The 23,225-nt window shown below is 39.3% G+C and overlaps 1 protein-coding gene across 2 annotated transcripts in view; it reads right to left on the reverse strand.

Moving 5' to 3' along the window:
- Positions 1-23,225, reverse strand: part of mtrex (Mtr4 exosome RNA helicase) — a 127,246-nt gene that overhangs the window by 99,072 nt on the left and 4,949 nt on the right. Inside the window, exons 2-8 of one of the 2 annotated variants that reach the window (XM_087989071.1) lie at positions 17,612-17,752; positions 16,284-16,350; positions 12,639-12,701; positions 8,817-8,929; positions 7,838-8,012; positions 6,717-6,807; positions 3,403-3,527 (exon numbers count right to left, since the gene is read on the reverse strand). In XM_087989071.1, coding sequence (XP_087845197.1) covers positions 3,403-3,527; positions 6,717-6,807; positions 7,838-8,012; positions 8,817-8,929; positions 12,639-12,701; positions 16,284-16,350; positions 17,612-17,752 — 775 coding nt within the window. Of the gene's footprint in view, positions 1-3,402; positions 3,528-6,716; positions 6,808-7,837; positions 8,013-8,816; positions 8,930-11,005; positions 11,153-12,638; positions 12,702-16,283; positions 16,351-17,611; positions 17,753-23,225 lie in introns of those variants that run through there. The other variant, XM_087989076.1, reaches the window with a different exon arrangement.

The raw sequence follows: 23,225 nt of genomic DNA on the forward strand, positions 1-23,225 counted from the left end.
AGTCCTCCCAATCACCTTCAGAACTTTGTATGTTTCAATAGTATCTGCTCTCTTCTTTTAAGCTCTGCAGAATACTGATCAAATTTACTCAGCGTTTCATCAGAGAATAACATTCTCAAATCATGGATTTATTAAACCATTGTTGATCTGCCTCCAGTGCAAGTACTCGTCCTTAAATTTGAAGACAGAACAGCCCACACTGCTCTAGATGTAATAAGTTGGAATACGACTTTCTTTTTTATTCCAATTCCCTTGCAATAAAAGCCACTATACAATAGGTCTAGCTATTTGCTGTACAGTAGCGCCTCGACATACGAACGACTCCGCTCACGAACAAATTGGTTTACGAACAGGACTGTAAAATTATTGCTTCAACATATGTACGAAATTCAAGATACGAACAGAGGTAGGAACGCAAAAAGCCCGTATGCAACCACGTGGTTTCATTGTTCTGCTTTGCTACGCACTTGTTGAACACAAAAGCTCTCAGGCCCCGTGCGATCTCATTCAGTTCGTCTTTGGCGTGTGCGCTGTGAACAGCCGTCCGAGCATTCTTACACTATCCGAACAATGGGAAAAATTGATTCAGTTCGCGAACTTTTCGGTTCGCGAACCGGGTCCCGGAACGGATTAAGTTCGTAAGTCGAGGCACTACTGTATTTGCACACCACCTTGTGTTCTTTATCAGCATACCCAAATAAATGTTAATTTTCAGGAAAACACATTTCACAGCTTTTCAAAATTATTATGTTTTTCCATTCTTGCAATAACCTCACACTTTTCATATTATATTCCATCTTCATACTGTCACTCACTCATTTAACCATATTTAACTCCTTGCTACCTCTTCACATCCTCCTCAAAATTTATATTCAGATCCAGCAGCGGATGTGGATACATTATCCGATCTCTTCAATAATGATGTAGATTAAAAAAATGTGAAGCTCTATTTCTGATCCTTGTGACACTCCACGAGCAATGCCCACCAACTTGAAAATGTCCCATTTATCTTTGCTGCCGGTCCATTATCCATCCAAAGATATTACTTCCAATGTGTAGCACTTTATCAAATAACTTCCAGAGATCCAAATATGCTACATCCACTGGTTGCCCTTTATCTCTCCTAGTTACATAATCAAAAAACGCTAATAAATTATCAAGCATAAATTTTCTTTTATTACAACCATACTGATTTCATCATACCGTTTTCCTAAGTGCAATGTTGAGACTTCATTAAAAAAATAGATTCCAGTATTTTTCAGGTGGCTATCCTTAGGCTAACTGGCCTTCAACTTCCTGCTGTCTCTTTCTCTCCTTTATTTAAATATTGAAGTTTGATAAACTCCAATCTTCCAGAACTTCAGGAATTTTAGAAAATCATAACCAACCCATCCACTATCTCTGGAGCTGCACCTTTTAGAATACAACAATGTAAGCCCTAAGAATTACAAATTAAGACATATAGATTCAACAATTCCTCAGAGAAATATCCTAGTCCCAAAACTTGAGATCTGTCATCTTTCTGCTATCTCCTCCTTAATTTTGAGATAGTTTGCTAAAGAGTTCAGTACTGAATGCTATTCACAATTTATCCAATAATGAAGCAGTGTGTGCCATCGTTCAACAGCATTTGAGGTGTTGTCTCACTATGGATCAGATACAGAACTTTAGATAATCTGGATGTACATGGAACGTGGGAGGGCTGGAAAAAAAATTATGAGAAGAATCATAAATCATGTACAGAAAATAGCCAAGGAATGAAGTTAGGAATAATTCAATCCATCCCCATGGTCCTCTAATTAAGAGCTCAATATCGGAATATGAAGCAAACCTTCCTAGCACTGCTTCTAAAATACCATTAGAATTGAATAAGAGATCCCGTGACAGCTACAGGATGGTGATAACAATCAGCTTGTCACAGGAAGAATGCTGGTTGCATTGGGTAGACAGAAAAAGTGACAGAGAGAGGATGAGGAATTGAGAGGTGAAGCAGTTTGCCTAATGTCAATCAAATTTGGATTTGCTGCATCACTTAGACTTAGGAGTTGGACACAAAGTGCTGGAGAGCTAGCCTTGTCTACAGTAATGCTGGAGAGCTAGGAAAGACAGCCTTTTCCAACTGTCTTCCATGCCATTCAAGAGTCCCTTTACCAGCCCTAACTTATGCCCAATGTCTCATTTAAAATTAAGAATATGTGAAAATGTTTTTAAATGTTACAATTGTTTAGTACAGATGGATGGATAAGTAGAAGCAGAACTAATCAGTTCAACTTTAATTGCCTGTCTTTGATTATATTCGTTCATAACCTCACAACATAAATCTCAGAAAACTTAATTTAAGATGCACTTATGTTTATGGAGGAACAAATTCCAGATATCCATTGCACTCAATGTGCAAAAATTCTCCTCACTGTCACTTTGAATTGCATAGCTCTACTTTTAAGACTACTCCTTCATGTATTGAATTCTCCTTTCGGTAGTAAGCTTCTTGGTACTAACACATGGAGATCTCAAATGGACTTCACAACTTAACCCTCAAGGAACAGTCTCCATCCAATAAACAGTAACTATTACAACATCACATTTTGCTAAGATGCAGCGTCCAACACTAAATTTAGCACTTCAATTGGGACGCGACCTACATTCTACAACTGAAGCATAGTTCTCTTTGAGATAGTGTCCGACATTTCATCAGCACTTGTTTCTGCTATCTAGTGAAACTACAGTGTTGCTCAGCATTCCGTGGCACTTCCAGTGCTGAATCCCTCACAATCAACATTCTCGTCATTATCATTCTCCAGGAACTGAACAAGACAAGCCATGTAAATGCCACAGTTACAAAAGATGGTCAAAGGTTTGGAATGTTGCAGTGAGTAACTCACTCCTGACTCCCCACAGCCTGTCTACTACCAATAAAAATCAGAATGTGATGAATTAATTTCCATTTGCCTCGATGAATGCAGCTCCAGCAATACTCAAGAATAAAGCATTCACTTAATTGGCACCATATCCGTAAACATTCACTTCCTCACCAGCTCATTAACAGGAGCAACATTGCCTCTAGGATGCATGGCTGTGCAAGCTAACTGCTACCAGGATGCCAATCATTGTACTGACTTCCAATTGCAGAAGTTACTATTGTACACTGGCTTTAGAGGCTCACGTAGCAGGTAACATTAGTGGGAACACTGAGCAGTAGTGCATACTATCTACCATCACTTGTAAGTTCTCATCCAAAGCACTCACCATGCTGACTTGGAAATATATCACTGTCTTTTCAATGTCAGTTGGTAAAACTCCTACAAAGCCTCCCCCCCCTCCCCACCCCACCACCACAACCCGACCCAATTACTAACATTACGAGATCTCCAGTTTTTCACGTCTACATTTTAGGTTAATTACCTGCTTGTGAAGGTGGCAGATCCATTCAGCAAATTGTCGTGCATTGGGAATAGTTGCAGAAAGGAACACATAATGTACATTGTCTGGGAGAAGAATAATTGTTTCCTCCCAAACAACACCACGTTCTGAAAATAAAATGGAAGAAATTTAAATTTTACTTTCCCATGGAAACTGCTGAACAGTGCGCGATCTAGCATTTTGGTACAATGAGTAAAATGATAGAATTAACTCAGCTGCAAAATAGTTCTCCATTTATACAGTCTTTGAATAGATCCAAAACTGTTCCTTGTGTTATGAGTTCTAACTGAAATATCTGTCTGCACTAAACGACCATAAAACAAGTAGTGTTCTTTAAACCTTCATTAATTTTGATAATAAAACCAAGCAGTCAGAGAGAGATAGAGAGGCAGAGATATATGCAAATCATAGAAAGGTTGACAGAAATAGGGGTGATAGCTCAACTTTCTGAACATTAATTGGGATTACCTTACTGTGAAAGGGCCAGATGGGATAGAATTTTTAAAGTGCATCCAGGAGAGCTTTTCCTGCCTGTATGTAAATAGTCCTACTGGAGATGGGCGGCACGGTGGCACAGTCATTAGCACTGCTGCCTCACAGTGCCAGAGACCCGGGTTCAATTCATGCATCTGGCAACTCTCTGTGTGGAGTTTGCACATTCTCCAAGTGTCTGCATGGGTTTCCTCCGGGTGCTCTGGTTTCCTCCCAGGTTAGGTGTGCAGGTTAGGTGAATTGGCCATGCTAAATTGCCCGTAGTGTTAGGTGAAGGGGTAAATGTAGGGGAATGGGTATGGGTGGATTGCTTTTCGGAGGGTCGGTGTGGACCTTTTGGGCCAAAGGGCCTGTTTCCACACTGTAAGTAATCTAAAATCTAAATCTAGATGGGGCAGTGCTAGACCTAATCCCAGGGAATTAAGCTGGTCAGTCAGTTGAAATTTCAATGGATGAGCATTTTGGGTATAGTAACCATTACTCTAAGTTTCAAAGTCATGATGGAAAGGGAAAAGGAAAGTGCAGAAATTAAATGTCTAAACTGGGGGAAGGTCAATTTCAATATCATTAGACAGGATCCATCAAACTTAGGCTGGGATCAGTTACTTGTAGGTGAGTTTAGTGGAAAATGGGAGTCTTTTAGAAGTACTATAGCGAGAATTCAGGGCTATTATGCTTTTTGAAGAGTGAAGGATAAGGGCAGCAGATCCAGGGAACCCTGGATGTCAAGAGTTTTGTAAAAAATAATAAGGAAGCATATGTTAGATACTGTGCATATACAGAGTGTAGGAGATTGTTTAAAATCAATATCAGGAGGGCTAAGAGAGGCCACAAAATATCTTTGGCAGATGGGACCAAGACTTTTTATAAGTATATCAAGACTAAGAGGATTGCCAGGGTAAGAGTGGGACCTATTAGAGACCAAAGGGAGCCAGTGGATGTGGATGAGGTCTTAAATGAATACATCTCACCTGTATTCGCAGACAAGAAAGACATTGTAGCCAGGGATATCAGGTGGGATAAGGTGGTTCTAGAACACATTTAAGATTAGTAAGGAGGAGGTATTAGATGTCTTAATAGGCATCAACCCCCCGGGGCCTAATGAGATACATCCTGCTATGGAAGGTAAGGGAGTGTATTGCTGAGGACATGGAAGAGTCATTTAATGCCTTGCTGGCCATAGGCAAAGTGCAACTGGGGGATAGCTAACGTGGTGCCTTTGTTCAAGAAAGGCAGCAGGGATAGGTCAGGTAATTACAGACCAATTACTGACATCACTGGGAGGGAAATTATTAGAAGAAATTTTGAAGGACAATATTAATCAATACTTGGCAAGACAGAGATTGATCAGGGATAATCAGCACGGATTTGTTAGAAGGAGATCCCTGACTGAAGTCATGGAATTTTTTGAAAAGGTGAAGAAATATATTGATGAAGGTAATGCAGTTAATGTGATTTATGTGGACTTCAGTAAGACCTTTCACAACAGCTCATATGAAAGGCTGCCCCAAAAGGTAAGAATCCATGGGATCCAAGGCAGATTGGCAAACCATATCCAAATTGGCTAACAAATAAGAAGCAAAAGGTGATGACAGAGGGTTGCTTTTCTAATTGGAAACCTGTGATCAGTGGAATACATCAGACTTGGTATTCTTGATGTTTGCTATGTACGTAATGACTAGGATGTGAATGCAGGAGGTACAAGGTAAGTTTGCAGATAATATGAAAATTGCTGATGTTGTTGATAGTGAAGATGATGGTTTCAGGCTACAATTTGATACTGATCAGCTGGCAAACTGAGCAGAGCAAAGGCATGTGGAATTTAAACATTATAAGTGCAAGTTGGTACATTTTAGAAAGTTGAAGAAGAGAAGGAAGGTCCCTAGGGAGTACTGAGAAACTAAGGGACCTTGATGTACAAGTCCATATATCCCTGAAGGTGTCAGTACAGGTAGACAGGGTGCTGAAGAAGGCAAACAAGATGCTTGCCTTCATTAGCTAAAAGACCAATTTTTAAAACTGTATGCATTTGCTTTAGATTTTTTCATAATGCAAAACATTGTCTCAACAACTACCGTGTCAAGTCTCCTCAGAGTTATACATACTTTACTAAAATCTTCTCTAATTTTAAACGCCAATGAACGTAGGCCCAATTTGCTCAAATTTTCATTGTAGACATCAACCCAGTGAACCTGCTCTGAACTGTCTCCCATGAAACATATTCAACCCCCCCCCCACCCCCGCTTACAGGAATATAAAAAGGCACAAAGTACTCTCAGCATAGTCTAACAAATGGTTGCAAAGTTGTACTGAGACTTTGCAAACTTTATGCTCCATCTCCCTTGCAAAAAGCCACCATTCTGTCCAGTTTCGATCCGATTTGCTGGTGCATTCTTATATTTGTACGATCTGTCATACTATGGTCATTATTTCCCATAATCCTGACCTGCTAATGAACTCACCCCACCACCACCAACCAAAGGGCTCTTAAAACCCTAATGATATTATTAGTTGAGCCATAGGTCCCAGTGAGGTTTGTCCCAACTGTGCAGTTTCCTTTTTCCTTAACAGTGGTGCTAGTGGCTCATGAATCAAAGCCTCTTTCTCCCACACCAATTTTTTTAAGTCACACATTCAACATTTTCATCCTATTTACCAGATACCATTAAGCTTGTGACTCAGGTAGCAATTCAAAGATTATCACCTTTGTGATTGAGCTATTTAATTTAGTCCTATTTTGTATAGTGACTCTGCAATGTAATTGCATATTGTTAGTTTCTAAACATTATTAACTACCTACATACCTGCATCTCTCATGTAATGAATTTCATCAAAGATAACCCAGGCGACTTCTCTCATTACCTCAGATCCCCTGTACAACATGCTTCTCAAAATCTGTTACAATAAAAGTGACTTAAATTACATAAAACATGTCATAATTTGGGTAAGTAATGAATATAGTACAATATCTTAAGTGCAACATCTGATAGTTTTCAACAATTAGGAATCTTGCTCAATTTTGTCCACAGAAAACATAACTGGGCACTTTTTTAAAGGAATAATGAAGAGTATTGTCTGCACTTTCACCTGGTCCAATTGAAGACAAGTCACGAGAAAGTACATTTCTGCAATAGGGTGAAAAGAAATCAGATGTACAGGAACCTGCATTGCTTAACAAAGTTCTACTCTACAGCCAGCAGTCAACAGCATCAAAGTTTCATTTCTCATTTCAGAAAGTTCATGGAACATCAGAATTGAGAATAGAACATCAATGTGCTAAAAATCAAAAATATTAACTCCCAGCCCAACAATGAACTCTGAGCCATAATACCAATACCCAGATTTAATTAACCAATATGTTTGATGAGACTGGATGCGTATTCTGCTGCAAACAAAAAATCCACTGGAATTGTTTTACTAGCTTGCACTAATTTTCAAACAAAACAAAAAATAGAAAATTCTTGTCAGCATAGCTGTACATGTTATTAAGTTATATGTCAATGGTATGGTAGGTAAAATCTTCACCTGTTCTATGTTGGCCCAGATTTTAAAGTAATGATGGATGGTAAGGCAAGAGCACTAAAATGCTGTATAAATTCTAAGTTTCCACACAAAAGCCCATTAATGTGAATGGGCATCTATCAACTTTTGAGGGAAAGTGAGGACTGCAGGTGCTGGAGATCAGAGCTTAAAAATGTGTTGCTAGAAAAGTGCAGCAGGTCAGGCAGCATCAAAGGAGCAGGAGAATCGACGTTTCGGGCATAAGCCCTTCTCCTGCTCCTTTGATGCTGCCTGACCTGCTGCGCTTTTCCAGCAACACATTTTTAAGATCTATCAACTTTTGCCTCTGACTGCAAAGCTCTAGTTATTTTCTTTAACACTTGATAATAAACAGAAATAAATGTCATGCACAGATCAACTTTACCTCAGTTGTCATGACCAGACAGGAGGCTGTTGGATTGATTGTGACATCGCCAGTCATTAGTCCAACATCCTGGAATTCTTCATACATTTCACGATATTTTTGATTACTCAATGCTTTGATAGGACTGGTAAAGATAACTCTTTGCTTATCACGTAAAGCAAGCGCTATTGCATACCTACAGAGCAAGAAAATATCATTTTAAAACTAATCTTAAAAATCTGAAGTAGTAACACCTGCTTCACTTAATTCTCATCACTGACAGAGAAACAGAGTTATGAGAGAAACTGCTTCTTTAAAACAAACTAGGCAAATAAGAAAATTGCCAATCCAAACAAACAGATAAAAGCCGAAAATGCACACGTTCCAGCAGCCCAAATTCATTTGAAATAGGTAGGTTCTGATGAATCTGTTGCTCATTCACAGGATTTTTCTGCTTCCTTATTTTTTTTTCGAGCGCAAAATGTCAATGTTCAGTCACTGAAAATACTCAAGGAAGCAATCAATTGATTTCGGGATACAGAGTTCTTAGGGAGAGTAGAATTAAAGTCTAAGATCACCCACAGTCTTACTGAATGGTAGCCTGCGTTGCAATTTCTTCCATTTTTATGCAAAATTCTGCCAATGCTTTTTGAAGTAGGCAACTGAAGATTTGCAGCCAGGCACAGCAAATTTCTTTCTCTGCTTACAAAGACTGCATCGATTGCACTGTTCATGATCATGACAGTATGACTGAAGCAGCGGAACCATTGGTGGATGCACATTCAGTTGACCATCTCAGAATCGTTATGACACTAAAGGAGGCCATTCAGCCCTTCATGCCTACATCAGTTCTATTAGCTTATCCCGATCTCCTGCTTTTTCCCCAAATCCCTGCACACCACGAGAGATACAGCATAGATGAGTAAAAGAAATAAATAAGTACCCAGGACTTTGAATCTGGACCACAAAAAATTCAAGTAAAATTGGAATGAGCACTTACTCAGCGCACACAGTTTTTCCAGCTGATGTATGTGCAGACACCAGTACAGACTGATTGTTATCAATGCAAGCAATGGCCTCTCTTTGAAAAGCATCAAGAATAAAAGGGTATTCCTGTAAGTAAAAAGAATTAATTAGAAGCAATAATGATAACTTTGTGGTTATTTTCTGATATTGACCAAGGCCATACATTAATCTTTATTTTTAGATAATACTGCACATCAATTTCATATGATAATTAGTGACTGGCAGAAATGAACATGTGGCTTACTTGATGAACAGTGATGGTGGAGAAAAAGATCATGACTGACTGATGGTTAGGGAATGAAGGGTTAGGTTGGTCATTGTCCATTTTGCCAGAAAGGACAAAAATGAAGTATATTATCTGAATGGAGAGAAATTGCTGAGCTTTGAGATGCAAAAGATCTGGATGTCTTAGTCGAAGATGTGCAAAAGGCTAAAAAAAAAACCATAGAATCAGCACAAATTGATTCTTTTAATTTATTATACGAGGAATGGAGCAAAAAGTAGGGATGTGTTGCTTCAGTTGTAGACGACACTGGTGAGGCCATATCTGCAGGACTGTGTATAATCAGGATCACCTTACTGAAGTAAAGGGAACTGTACAGGAAATTGCTCAGAGAAGCTTTACCAGACCAGTACCTTGAATCAGCAAGTTGTCTTATGAGAAAAAAATGAACAGGAAAGGCTTGTACTCTCTCGAATTTAGAGGATTAAGAAGCGACTTGACTGAAAAATATAAAATACTGAAAGGTGAAAAAAATGTTTCTTCTTTTGGGGAAATCTAGAACAATGCATCAATGTTGAAAAATCAGGGGTTTCCAATTTTAAAACAGATATGAGGTCAATATTTTTTCTGAGAATATTTTTTCTGGAAATCTTTTCCTGAAAGACAGCATCTATTGAATTAAACATTAGGTGAGAAATTCCATGCGCCTGACATTTGTAAGAAAAACACACATATACATATGCTTGTGCAAATGTCGAAGCCGATTTTTAAAATACAATATAAATTCTGATTCAACTGATGCTTTCTCTCTTCACTTGTTTTTAAAAGTTTTTTTTTCCATGAAGGGTTTGCTAGATTTTTATTGTTCTTCACTACAACTTATTTCAGAGATTTTGCTCAAACTACACGTGCTCCTGGATGTCTGCAAAACCAGGCTCTTAAAAAGGTAGCAAGACTTCATCACTGACAGAGAAACAGAGTTATGAGAGAAACTGCTTCTTTAAAACAAACTAGGCAAATAAGAAAATTGCCAATCCAAACAAACAGATAAAAGCCGAAAATGCACACGTTCCAGCAGCCCAAATTCATTTGAAATAGGTAGGTTCTGATGAATCTGTTGCTCATTCACAGGATTTTTCTGCTTCCTTATTTTTTTTTTCGAGCGCAAAATGTCAATGTTCAGCCAGAAGTGGACAGATTCTTGTTAAGGTAGAGGATGAAAGATTATTAACGGGTAGGCAAGAGTGTGGATTTAACCTCACAATCATTTCAGTCATGATTTAATTAAATGTCAGAGAAGGTCTGAGAGGCTCAATAAGAGGTGCCTTGTTCATTTGTTGTAGCACTATAATTGTGGAGCGAGCCAAATTCTTCTGAAGACACACCAAACAAAATTAAGAACTAAAAGCAGTGAATGACAAATCCAAACATTAAGCAAATTTACCTGCTGAGACAAGTCTCTTTCAGTAGATACAATATATGAGACAATCAGGGCAGAAACATCTTCTAGATGTTCCTGACTGTGCAATAACTGACATCACAGTGGCAAATCCTGTACTATTTGTGCTTTCACAAGTATCTTTAAGAAAACATTCATGCAAATGGTGTGATAAATACATGATATTAGAAGTCAAGAGTTGTCAACAGGAAGTGGACATGGAAACTGAGAAATCAATCTGCATTTATTCAGGGTCATTCCTATCTCCAGGTTGTCTCAAAGAGCCTCTCCGCAAATGAAGTGCTACAAAAGCAACTAAACTTTGAGACATTGAAAAACGTGGAAGCCAATATCCAGATGAGGGTGCTCGGAAACATCAATTTTTACAAAAAAAATCATTCACTGGATGTAGAAGATGCTGGTTAGGCCAGCACTTATTGCTAAATGTTAACAGTCTATTTGGTGCAGGTACATTGACAAGTGTTGCTGAAGCTGCACTCACCCAGTCAAGTGAATAGTATTTCATCACACTCATTACGTGAAGATAGGGGGCAGGCTTTGGCAATCAGAATTTCCAATCTCTGACATGCTATTGCTGCCACAGTATGTATATGGTTGGTCCAGTTCAGTTTCTGGTCAATAACAACCCCTAGTATGATAAGAGTGAGAATTCAGAAATGGTGATGCCACTGAATGCAAAGGAGTGATGGTGCTACCAGGCCAGAGAGAGCAGAATGTACCTTCAACACAATTTCTCTGGCACTCTCGGAAATGTATTGTTAAAGCACCATCCTGTGGCCAATATTAACTATTGCAGTTAGTATTAAAATGATGGACTTTTACGGTTAGTTGTGTAATTGCAACCACATATTAATGTGAAATTATATACCTATTGTGTCTGGTATGGGTGCAATGTATTGACAAAGCCATGACCATAGTCTTGAATAAAACTTTCTTGTGCTATTGAGTCTTCTATTTGGTATTTTAGGAACAAACGCAAAGTTCTTTCTTTGCCTGTGTTTGCAATAACTCCCCAAAACACTATGTTTATTCGAACATATGAGAGAGCGCCCAAGCAGAAAATTTCAACAAGAAACATGATTAAACTGGTCTTCATTAAGTCCAGTCAAAACAGAGCTTTACAATTTGACCCCACCATCTTACCAAAGCAACGAGCCCAATGTTTGCATGAATTTCTGTGCTCGAAACTGAACCAATGCCGAAGATTGAGTTAACACATTGAGGGCACCAAATCCTTATGCTTCAATATCAGATATAAAAAAAAGGAAGAGGCTATTGAACTCATCAAGCTGGCTCCAGCATTCAAGATGATTGTGGCTGATTCTCTGGAGATCTCAATGCCATAATCACACTTCCACTCCCCATGCCTCTTAATGTCCTTAGCGTCGAGAAATCGAATTCTGTCTGAAATATATTCTGGAACTTGGTCTCTTCCAAATTATGTTGTAGAGAATTCTACACAGTCACAACTCTCTGAATGAAGAGATTTCTCCTCATCACCTAAGTTCGAAATGATCTACCCTTAACTTAAGACCATGACTGCTGGTTCTAGACTCACTCATGGCCAGGGGAAATGTTATCCATGCATCCAGTCTGTCCAGTCATGTCAGAACTTTGTTTGTTTCAATCAGATCCCCCCTCATTCAACTCCAGTGAATACAGGTCTGGGGAGACAATCTCTTCTCATATGACAAATCAACCAACACAGGAATCAACTCAGTGAACATTCACTGAACATCTTCTGTGGCAAGTAGTGCTACAGCAAGACTTCATTGTTCTTGTAATCAAACCCTCTTGCAATAAAGGCCAATGCACCATTTGTTTTCCGAACTGTTAGCTGCACCTCTTTGCATTCAGTGACCAGTGTAAAAGAAAACTCAGATCCCTTTGTATATTGACTTTTCCTAAGTTATCACTATTTAAATAACACTTTCAGGAAGAAAGGTCACCAGACCTCGAAATATTAACTTGGTTTTCTCTCCACAGATGTTCCCAAGCCTACCATGTTTCTCCAGCAATTTCCATTGACAGTAGCACAAATACTTATTGCTATTGGCAGAACACATGAAGACAAACAGAAGATGAACCATGTAGAAAATGCAAATGGACTGTACCTTGGCTGCTTTTCCAATACGAGGTTTTAGTTGCTGATATTCATCTGACAATGGAATGGCCACCTATAATTAAGCAAGTGTTGTTATTAGAAGTGACACAGACGAAACAATCTGTCCATCTTGCAATAAGTACAAACATAATTCAGGTCCTAACAGACAGAAGTGAAATGACATGTTTAACATATAGCTCCAAAGTAACACAATTCCTTCTAAGTAGTCAAAAACTATTATTCTCAAATGTAAATGATTACTGATTGCCCCCTAGTCCTTATGTTTGTGCTTTGGGAAGTTTTCACATGGTTATTCTAGTCAACTCCATTCTGCTCCATTGTTTAATGACCTTGGCTTTGTTGCTTCCAGCACCAAGTGACTCCCTACTCACTTTTCAGCACTCAGCAAACCTCATGTAGTGACTCGCTACTCACTTTTCAGCACTCAGCAAACCTCATGTAGTTCCCTAATCTACAGAAATTTCACAAATGTATCTTGAACTATGCCTGGCATCACAGCTTTTATTTCTGGAATTGCACTTCTACTTAACCTTGATTATTTGCACGCAAACTCTATCCCCATTGTCAGACCAGCATCAAGGTCGCTACTCACCTCCACCACAAACCAATTTTCATTAGTTCAAGATCAATTACATACACCACCTCAGCCTATATCCCAAGGCAAAACAGCCTTATTTTTAATGCATTTGGAGATAGATCCTGGCTTTTTCAGAAAACTTTGACAGAAGTCTTACTTACTCAAGTCCCCACTCCCACCATACTTGTCATCATCAGCCCTGCCCAGAACTATGAGAAAGCACAGTGTGGACTCCATTCTTTGGAAAGATTGTAATGCTGAACTTCTGCCTTTTTCTTATTTTTCTACCCTAGGAATTTTTGTATCTAAGATGAATCCGGAAATGGCAACTCTGTACACTTTTCGTTGTACTCATGTATCCCTGTATTTAAATAGATGTGAAAATAAACCTAATTCTAATTCTAATTCTATGAAACTTCAACATTGAATGTCACTTTAGTTTATCCTCTCCACTTTCCACACCACCTGGTTCCTCTGGCACCTTCTCAACAGTCATATAGTATGGAAACAGAACCTTCAGTCCTTTCTTGTCCATGCCGACCAGATGCCCCAATCTGACTTACATTTAAATTGTACAATATATTTTTGCCCCACTCTAAGGTTCTTACCAAGATACAGCCCTGATATGTTGGTTTGAATTTTTCTTGGCAAATGTAGTAGAAAACTGATATCATGCTGTTCTGCAATCATCAAGCTGACAGCAGCTTGATAAGTTCGACTAAAGACAGGAGTACCATAAGAAAAAAACAGTTTTGCCACATCAATCTAAACAAAGGAAACTACAAAGGGATGAGGGCTGAGTTGGCTGCAGTAGACTGGGTAACTTTATTGTAAAGGAGTAACAGTGGATAAGCAATGGCTCATATTTAAGGAATGAATGCATATACTGCAACCATTCCTTTCAGGCAACAACAACAGGAAAGGTGGTCCAAGCACAGCTAACAAAACAAATTAAGGACAATATTAGATCCAAAAAGGAGTTATACAAAGTTAGTAGAAAACGTAGTTTGAGGACTGGGAGCAGTTTAGAATTCAGCAACAGAGGATTAAGAGGGAGAAAAATGCAGGATAAGAATAAACTAATAAGGAATATAAAAACAGGCTAAATGAGCTTTTGTTAAATGAAAAATTAATGCAGACAAATGTAAGCTCCTATCTAAGCCAGGAGACTTGATAAATAAAAAACAGGGAAATGGCAGAGCAAATATACAACTTTAGCCTGATTTCACAGAAGACACAAATAACTTCCCAGAAAGGGAAACAAAGCAAGGGCAAATTGGGAAGGGGGAATTGAAGGAAATTAGTATTTGTTTAAAAAGGCTATAGGGTATTAATAAGTCTGAAGTTGATAATTCCTCAGATCATGATCATCTACATCCCAGAGTACTAAGAAGGTAGTCCTGGAAATAGTAGATGCATTGGCCGTCATCTTCCAAAATTCTGTAGATTCTGAACAGCCTTAGAATATTGGAGGGTGACAAATGTCACAAAATCAAAGAATCCCTAAAGTGTGGAAGCAGGCTATTTGGCTCATCAAGTCCACACTGGCCCTGCAAACAGCACTTCAGTCAGTGGCAGCGCCTTCAGGTCTGAGTCTCTCCTACTAGTGGAAAGATCTTCTCCGCGTCAGGCTGTGTATTTCTCCCATGAGGACAGTTTGGGCTTAGATGAATTTGGGTGGGGGCGGGGTTATTGAAACATAAAACTCTAAAAGAGGTGATAGATTGGATGAAATGATTATACTTTCCCTGGCTTAATGATCACAGTCTCAGAATTGGTCAGTTTGGACACAGATGGTGAGAAATGGTTTTCATCTAGAGGGTAGTGAACCTGGGAAATGTGAAGACAGAAGGCTGTGGAGGCCAAGTCACTGAATATACCTACTATACATGGACAAGTTTTGTATGAGTATGTGTGTGTTTCCAAGTATGTACCTGGAGCTTTTTTTCTGTGGAGCCCTACAGGGGCTTTCTGATGTGAAGTGTAATACTCCAAAATGATCATCATGACCTCCTGAGTTGATTAGGTCAACTAAAAACTCTCCATAATCCTTAGAATAAAAGGACAGCAAAAACAGTATTAGTGCAGACTTTGGTCAAACAGGCCAACTAGTTTAATGAACAAATAGACAGGTTTCTCAAAGCTTAAAGGTGTTAAGGGTGTGGGGAGAGATTGGCAGCGTAGTGCTAAAAGATATCAGACCCCATCATGTTAAATGGCAGAACAGGAGTGATGGACTGAATAGCCTACTGTTGCTCACATGTTTCTACAAAGAAGCATTTCTCACATTAAAGGGGCTGCAATCAAAGAAATACTGTAAATATAGCATTTTCCTTTTAATGTAATTTGTGGCCTCACCACTCCATATTTTGAAACTTCCTCCAACGAAACATGCCCAATTCAACAAATCCAATTCTAAACTTTATGCTTTGACTTCTTTCCCCTTAGTAGTAACAGCACTGTACACTCAAATTCTGTTCTGAGATCCCTGTGCCGTCTCAATTCAAAGATACTTCTTTAACTCATCCGAGTTGTTTTAAGCGAAGTGTATTATTTTATAAGCATCATTTTTTACAAAAATATCAGTAATTAGTACAGAAAGACAATGCAATGTGAAAACATAAACCTTAATATACAAAATGCATTCAGAACTCAGTACATATAAAATATAGTCCAGTACCTTGATGCAAGTTGAGAACAAGTTCAACACGCTCGTCATTTTAGGCATCTATGTTTATGTATCAATCAAGCCTGCAATGTACTGATGTTTTATATTGTTTTCTTGACTAGGGTGGAATGCAAGGCAAGCAACATAATTCAATTTCAACTGAAGGGTGATTGCAGTCTTGTACTTTCTCAGACAAGGAATGGTGCCTGGCATTACAAAGTGCACAATGTGCAACATTACAACTAGACTTTTACTGATGTACATAGGTGGCCGCGCATGCAATTCAAAAGTATTACACATTAAAACTGATGGTTTTAAAATTGATTTAATCGATGAATCAATACTGAAAGGTAGAAAACAAAGAAAAATATTTTAAGTGAGGCACTCACTTCATGGTTACAGCCTTCGACTGTATCAACTTGTTCCACCTTCACCTTAGGCATCAAGTCTGCAAGACTAAATTACCAAAACGTTAAAAGGCATGCTGCTCCTAAATGTTACAATTAACTGTCAGAACATGAGATTTCAATACTAATGCACCAATGATGAACCAGCACAACTTTAAAACAAGCCATTAGACATGTTAACTCCGTTACTGCACATAACCAACAACTCTGAATTCTGTTCAGAAGCCTTATGAAAACAGGTTTTCCGGTCCTAGCTAAATTTGTCCCATAACACATAGCAACTTAATTTTTCTATTCATATGCTAAATTATGAATAATGTGTGGCAGAAGTTTATCACTTAGCAGAAACAAAAGGTTGCTAAATAATCATGGGGCAAACACATTTCAGTATTCACAGGAAAACAAAAGTGACTTTTAAAAAATGTATTCATGGAATATGAACACTACTGGCAAGGCAGGACTTACTGCCCATCCGTAATTGCCCAGAGGGAAGTTAAGATTCACCCACCTTAATGTGGTTCTGAAACTCGGACATCAGGGATTAAGTTATGAGGAGAAATTAATGAATTAGGCCTGTTGACTCTAGCATTAGTGGAAGGTTAAAAATAAAATATGATCAAAGTCTTCAAGATATTAACAGGAAAAACAGAGTGGATAATGAGAAATTATTTCCAATGGTAGGGATCCAGAATTAGGACCAGACCATTCAAGAAAGATGTTAGGAAGCACTTCTACATACAAAGAATGGCAAATGTTTGGAACTCTCTTCCACAAAAAGATGGATCAGTTGTTAATTTTAAATCTGAGACAGATAATTGATAAACAAAGGTATTAAGAGACACAGGCCAAAGGGAGGTATACGGCGTTAAGCCATAGATCAGCCACGATCTCACTGCACGGCAGAACAGGATCAAGGGCTGAATGGCCTATTCCTGTTCTCAGTACCTAATTATGTATACAGTAGACCAGTAAGGATATCAAATTTAAATATGACTTAATCAGATGAGGTGTTACAACAATCGACAATGATGACATTGATGGTCATCATGAGAACAGATTTATTTTCACTCTAGGTTTTTATTGAATTCAAATTTCACCATCTGCCATGATGGGATTTGAACTCCTCTCCCCAGAACATTAACTTAGTGTTCTGGATTACTGGTTCAATGTTGTTAACTAAGCAAGCTAAGCATGGTTCACAATCAGACACTGAGATAGCAAGTGACAGTTATAACTTCCAATATTTTGCATTAACTACAGACATCACACAAGTTTTCTTTCGGCATATTTTAAATTTTTTAAAATATTACTTAATTTCCTCGGTGGACACAGCTTCAAGTTTTGGTTTTTTTCCAAAGAATGCATCATCTGGATTATCTGTCTCAACTTCGCGCTTGTTCTTCACTGAAGAAACTGCATTAGCTCCTTGAGCACCTCCAGCAAAGGCCTTCCTGCAGAAGATAAATTAAAAACTTCACCAACATTTTAAAGGTAATTTGGTTGTACTGTTGGTAATCTTTAAAAGTTAACTGTATGATTTCCTGGACACATATAAGCCAATTTGAACAACAAGTTTTAAGATGGACAAAACAAAATTCCAATAATCTCCCGGACAAAATTACAATACTTGGCATTTGACCCATAAAGTATACAAGGTTCACAATACACCTTTCAATTAAATACAAAGTCTTCAACAAAGTGAAGAAAGAATAATGGCTAATCCTAGTTCAATTTTATTATTCCTCCTAATTACATAAACTATAATACAATACAAATCATGTTAAGAGAAGGCAAACACAAAAAGAATTACAGAGAAATCTCAATTATCCGAGGGAGATGGGCGGGCAATATTTCATTCAGTTAATTGATTATTTGGATAACTGATTCAATGCCTCTGCTCTGGGGCTCTGGAGTTTTCTGAAGTTTCTTTTCTTTGTCGCTCTGCCTGCGTTGCTCCCTCTCTCCGTCTCAGGGTTTGTTTCTGAGCAGACACAGACTTATGTGTATGCGACCTGCAGCATTGCTGAAGCCTCTCCCCGCTGTTGCTTCACTTCAATAGGATGGACAGAATGAGCACTTACTATGTCCACTCCCCGTGCAGAATACTAGGCAGCAGCACACTGCCGCATCCCCCAACCCCACTACTCGTTCCCCGCCCACCCCACGAATGCGTATAAAGTGCAGGAATGAAGTTGAAAAGTAAATCATGAAATCAAACAGAAGGCATGAAATACCAATGGCAAATAAACTCAGGGAAAACACAAAGTATCTTATAAATATATGAAGAGCTAGAAAATACTAAAAGAGAGAGTGCAGCAGATTAGACCAAAAAGGTGAACGGTTTTCAGACTTCAAAGAGGTAGATGTAGTTCTTCATGAGCACTTTGCCTCTGCCTTCATAATAAAGTGGGATGATGCAGACATTGCAGTTGAGGATGATTGCAAGATATTTGATAGTGAGAGAGGAAATATTGATTTTATAAACAGGCAAGTTACTAGGTCTGGGTGAAATATAACCTAGATGCTAGATATTTTCTTAACAACTTGTTCAGAGATGGTTTTACACACCACAGGCGAAGGTGGGACTTGAACTCAGGCTGGTGCAAAATGTAATCTAGGTGGGGGATTTAAGTGTCCACTACCAAGAGTGGCTCGGCAGCAGTATTACTGATCGAGCTGGTTGTGTCCTAAAGGACATACCTGCTAGACTGGGTCTGTGGCAGGTGGTGACGGAATCACCAAGAAGGAAAATCAACTTAAGAGGTTTACAAAATCATGAGGGGCATCTTAAGGGTAAATACACAAGGTCTTTTCCCTGGGGTGGGGGAATCCAAAACTGGAGGGCATAGGTTTAAAGTGAGAGGAGAAAGATTTAAAACGGACCTAAAGGGCAACCTTTTCACGCAAAGGATGCTGTGTGTATGAAATGAGCTGCCAGAGGAAGTGGTGGAGGCTGGTACAATTACAACAGTTAAAAGGCATCTGAATGGGTATATGAATAGGAAGAGTTTAAAGGGATATGGACCAAGTGCTGGCAAATGCGACTAGATTAACTTAAGATATCTGGTTGGCATGGACAAGTTGGACCAAAGGATCTGTTTCTGTGCTGTACATTTCTATGACTCTATGAGAGCAGCTCCAAAAACACACAGAAGCTTGACTCCCAATAAGGTCAAAGCAGCTCACTTGTTCACCAATACACTCAAACATTAATTCACCATCACTGAGACTCAGGAGCTGCAGAATGTACTACTTACAATATGTACAGCAGTCATTCACCATGGTTCCTTTGCCAGCATCTTACAAATCCATGACCGCTATCATCTGGAAGGACAGATACACTGGAACATCAATACCTGCACTGTTCCCTCCAAGTCACTCACCAATCTGACTTGCAAATACAACATCATTCCTTCAGTGTTGCTAGGTCAAAATCCTGGCACTCCTTCCCTAACAGCATTGTGGCTGTCCTAACACTGCAGTTCACCACCAACTTCTCAACAGCAACTATGGATGTACAATAAATGTGAAGCCCATGGCTTGCATGAGCTTCTATGCAGAGACCTGTGAAATCCATGTAGTAAATGGAAAAATTAGGGGGAATATTGCCTGGAACTCCCTTTCTAATTGCATAGTGGATTTACCTCCACTACATACTTGTTAAAGAAAACATTTAGGGATGAACCAAAAGGCTCATACCTCATGAATGAATAACAATGAAAATCTTTTGCAAGTTGATTCAAGGTGGGCAGTGACTCAAGGCAGCAGCTCACAACCACCTTCCTCGGGACAATTAACAACAGCCAATAAATGCTGGCTGAGCCAGAAATGCCCACATCCCATGAACCAGTAAAGAGAAAGTTATGATGACAGGAAAATATTGGTTGGCACACGATCCAGTCGCAACAAAACTTCTTGCTGAATTAACAATGATTTTACACAGTAATGAACGAGTTGCACTGAAGGGTCTGTTTCTGTACAGTACATGTCTATTACTCTAAAAGACGATACAGTGAAGAATAGATACACCACAGCGATAGAGAGTTCCATTTTACAAAACATCTACAGAGAATACACGACAAGAAATAGCACCAAAGAAAAAAGCTATTTAAAGAAAAGATATGGTTGAGGCTCGGTCTAACAAAACTGACTCTGCGCTTCACTGGAAATTAACCCCGCTGTTTTCAATGAGTCTAATGCCGCAGTGGTACTCACACCTGATCAATATCAAATGTGAAGACTGGTTTTACCTATCACACTCAGCATCAGCAAAATCTCTTTAAGAGAACAAAATACTGACAAGGGCAGTTTGCTAGCGAGTTTTGAGGAGATTTGTAGCTCAGGTTGAAGTTCTGGATGAAAGTTTGCTCACTGAGCTGGAAGGAGATGACATCACCAACCCAAGCAAACTGAAACACAAATAGAAAGTGGGATATAACACCAGCCCTTCACTGGAGGCTCACCGATGATGTTACCTACTATGGTGATGAAACGTCTAAAAACAAACCTTCGAGCTCAGTGAGCAAACTTTCATCCGGGCCATCTTGCTGTTTGGTAACTGCCTTTCTCAGAGACCCTTGTAATATGAGTTGGAAATCACATGTAGCTATCCAGCAAACAACAAAACAAAATTTCAACAACTTTAAATGAGCTGAAGAAACTGATCAAGAGAACATGTCGGCACAAATGATGTCGGGAAGAAGAGGAGGAACATACTACAGCTGGACTTCGGAGAACTAGGAAGAAGGCTGAAAAGCAGGATGTCCAGAATGGTTATCTCCGGTTTGCTTCCCGTTCCTCGGGCTGGAGAGGCCAAGAACAGGTAGATAATGGACTTGAATGTGTGGCTTGGAACTGATGCAGGAAGCAAGGATTTAAATTCTTGGATCACTGGGGTATGTTTTGTAGTAAGCATAAATTAAACAAAAGAGACGGTTTGCACCTTAATAGGTTAGGGACCAGCATTCTGGCAGGCAGGTTTGCTACTGCAACATAGCTGCGATTAAACTAAATAATGGGGGGAGGGGACAAACTGGAAGTTTAAGAAGGAAATTGAAGGGAAAGTTAGAACAAGGGAAGTCAAGAAAGACAACGGTATCAATAAAGCAGAAAACTCAAAAAGGGATCATGCTGTAAGGTTGAGTGAAATAGGAGTCGATGGGAAGGGTGAGGTAAGTAACAAATTAAAAATACTATACATGTATGCACAAAGTATTAGAAATAAGATGGATGAGTTTGAGGTTCTTTTGGAAATTGGCAGATACGATATTGTGGGGATAACTGAGACGTGGCTTCAAGTGGACAGGGCCTGGGAAATGAATATTCAAGGCTATACGTGCTATCGTAAGGACAGACTGATGGGCAGAGGGGGTGGGGTGGCCCTGTTGGTAAGGGATGATATTCAGTCCCTTGCGCAGAGAGACCTAGAATCAGGGGACGTAGAGTCAGTATGGATAGAGCTGAGAAATTCGAAGGGTAGAAAGACCCTCTTGGGAATTATCTACAAGCCCCCAAACAATAGTATGGATGTAGGGTGTAAGTTGAATAAGGAGCTGAAATTGGCCTGTCGCAAAGATGTTACTACAGTTGTTATGGGGATTTCAACATGCAAGTAGACGGGAGAATCAGGATGGTATTGGACCTCAAGACAGAGACTTTGTGGAGTGCCTCAGAGATGGATTCTTAGAACAGCTGGTGCTGGACCTTACCAGGGAGAAGGCAATTCTGGATCTGGTATTGTGCAACAAACCAGAATTGATCAGGGACCTCGAAGTGAAGGAGCCATTAGGAGGTAGTGACCATAATACAATAAGCTTAAATCTGCAATTTGAAAGGGTGAGGGTACAATCGGTAGTGACAATATTTCAGTTGAATAAAGGGAACTATGGAGCTATGAGGGAGGAGCTGGCCAAAGTTCAATGGTGCAATATCTTAGCAGGAATTACACTGGAGGAACAATGGCAGATATTTCTGGGTATAATGCAGAAGATGCAGGATCAGTTCATTCCAAAATGGAAGATAGATCCTATGAGGAGGCAGGGGTGGCCGTGGCTGACGAGGGAAGTTAAGAAACATATAAAGTCAAAAGAGAAAAAGTATAACATAGCAAAGATGAGTGGGAAAACGGAGGACTGGGAAACTTTTAAAGAACAACAGAGGATTACTAAGAAGGTAATACGCAGAGAAAAAATGAGGTACGAAGGTAAACTGGCCAAAAATATAAAGAAGGATAGTAAAAGCTTTTTTAGATATGTGAAAGGCAAAAAAATGGTTAAGACTAAAATTGGGCCCTTGAAGACAGAAACAGGGGAATATATTATGGGAACAAAGAAATGGCAGAAGAGTTGAATTGGTACTTCAGATCTGTGTTCACTGGGGAAGACACAAGCAATCTCCCTGAGGTAACAGTGGCTGAAGGACCTGAACTGAAGCAATTTATATTTGCCAGGAATTGGTTTGGAGAGACTGTTAGGTCTGAAAGCTGAAAAGTCCCCGGGACCTGATGGTCTACATCCCAGGGTACTGAAGGAGGTGGCTCTAGAAATTGTGGGTGCGTTGGTGATTATTTTCCAGAGTTCAATAGATTCAGGATCAGTTCCTGCGGATTGGAGGGTGGCTAATGTTGTACCACTTTTTAAGAAAGGAGCAAGAGAGAAAACAGGAAATTATAGACCAGTTAGTCTGACCTCAGTGGTGGGAAAGATGCTGGAGTCAATTATAAAGGATGAAATTACAACACATCTGGATAGCAGTAACAGGATAGGTCAGAGTCAGCATGGATTTATGAAGGGGAAATCATGCTTGACTAATCTTCTTGAATTTTTTGAGGATGTAACTCTGAAGATGGACAAGGGAGATCCAGTGGATGTAGTGTACCTGGACTTTCAGAAAGCCTTTGATAAAGTCCCACATAGGAGATTAGTG

This window comes from Chiloscyllium plagiosum, unplaced genomic scaffold (assembly GCF_037043375.1).
Source record: "Chiloscyllium plagiosum isolate Xiang-an unplaced genomic scaffold, Cpla_swu_hap1 HiC_scaffold_1, whole genome shotgun sequence".
Taxonomy (NCBI): Eukaryota; Metazoa; Chordata; class Chondrichthyes; order Orectolobiformes; family Hemiscylliidae; genus Chiloscyllium; species Chiloscyllium plagiosum.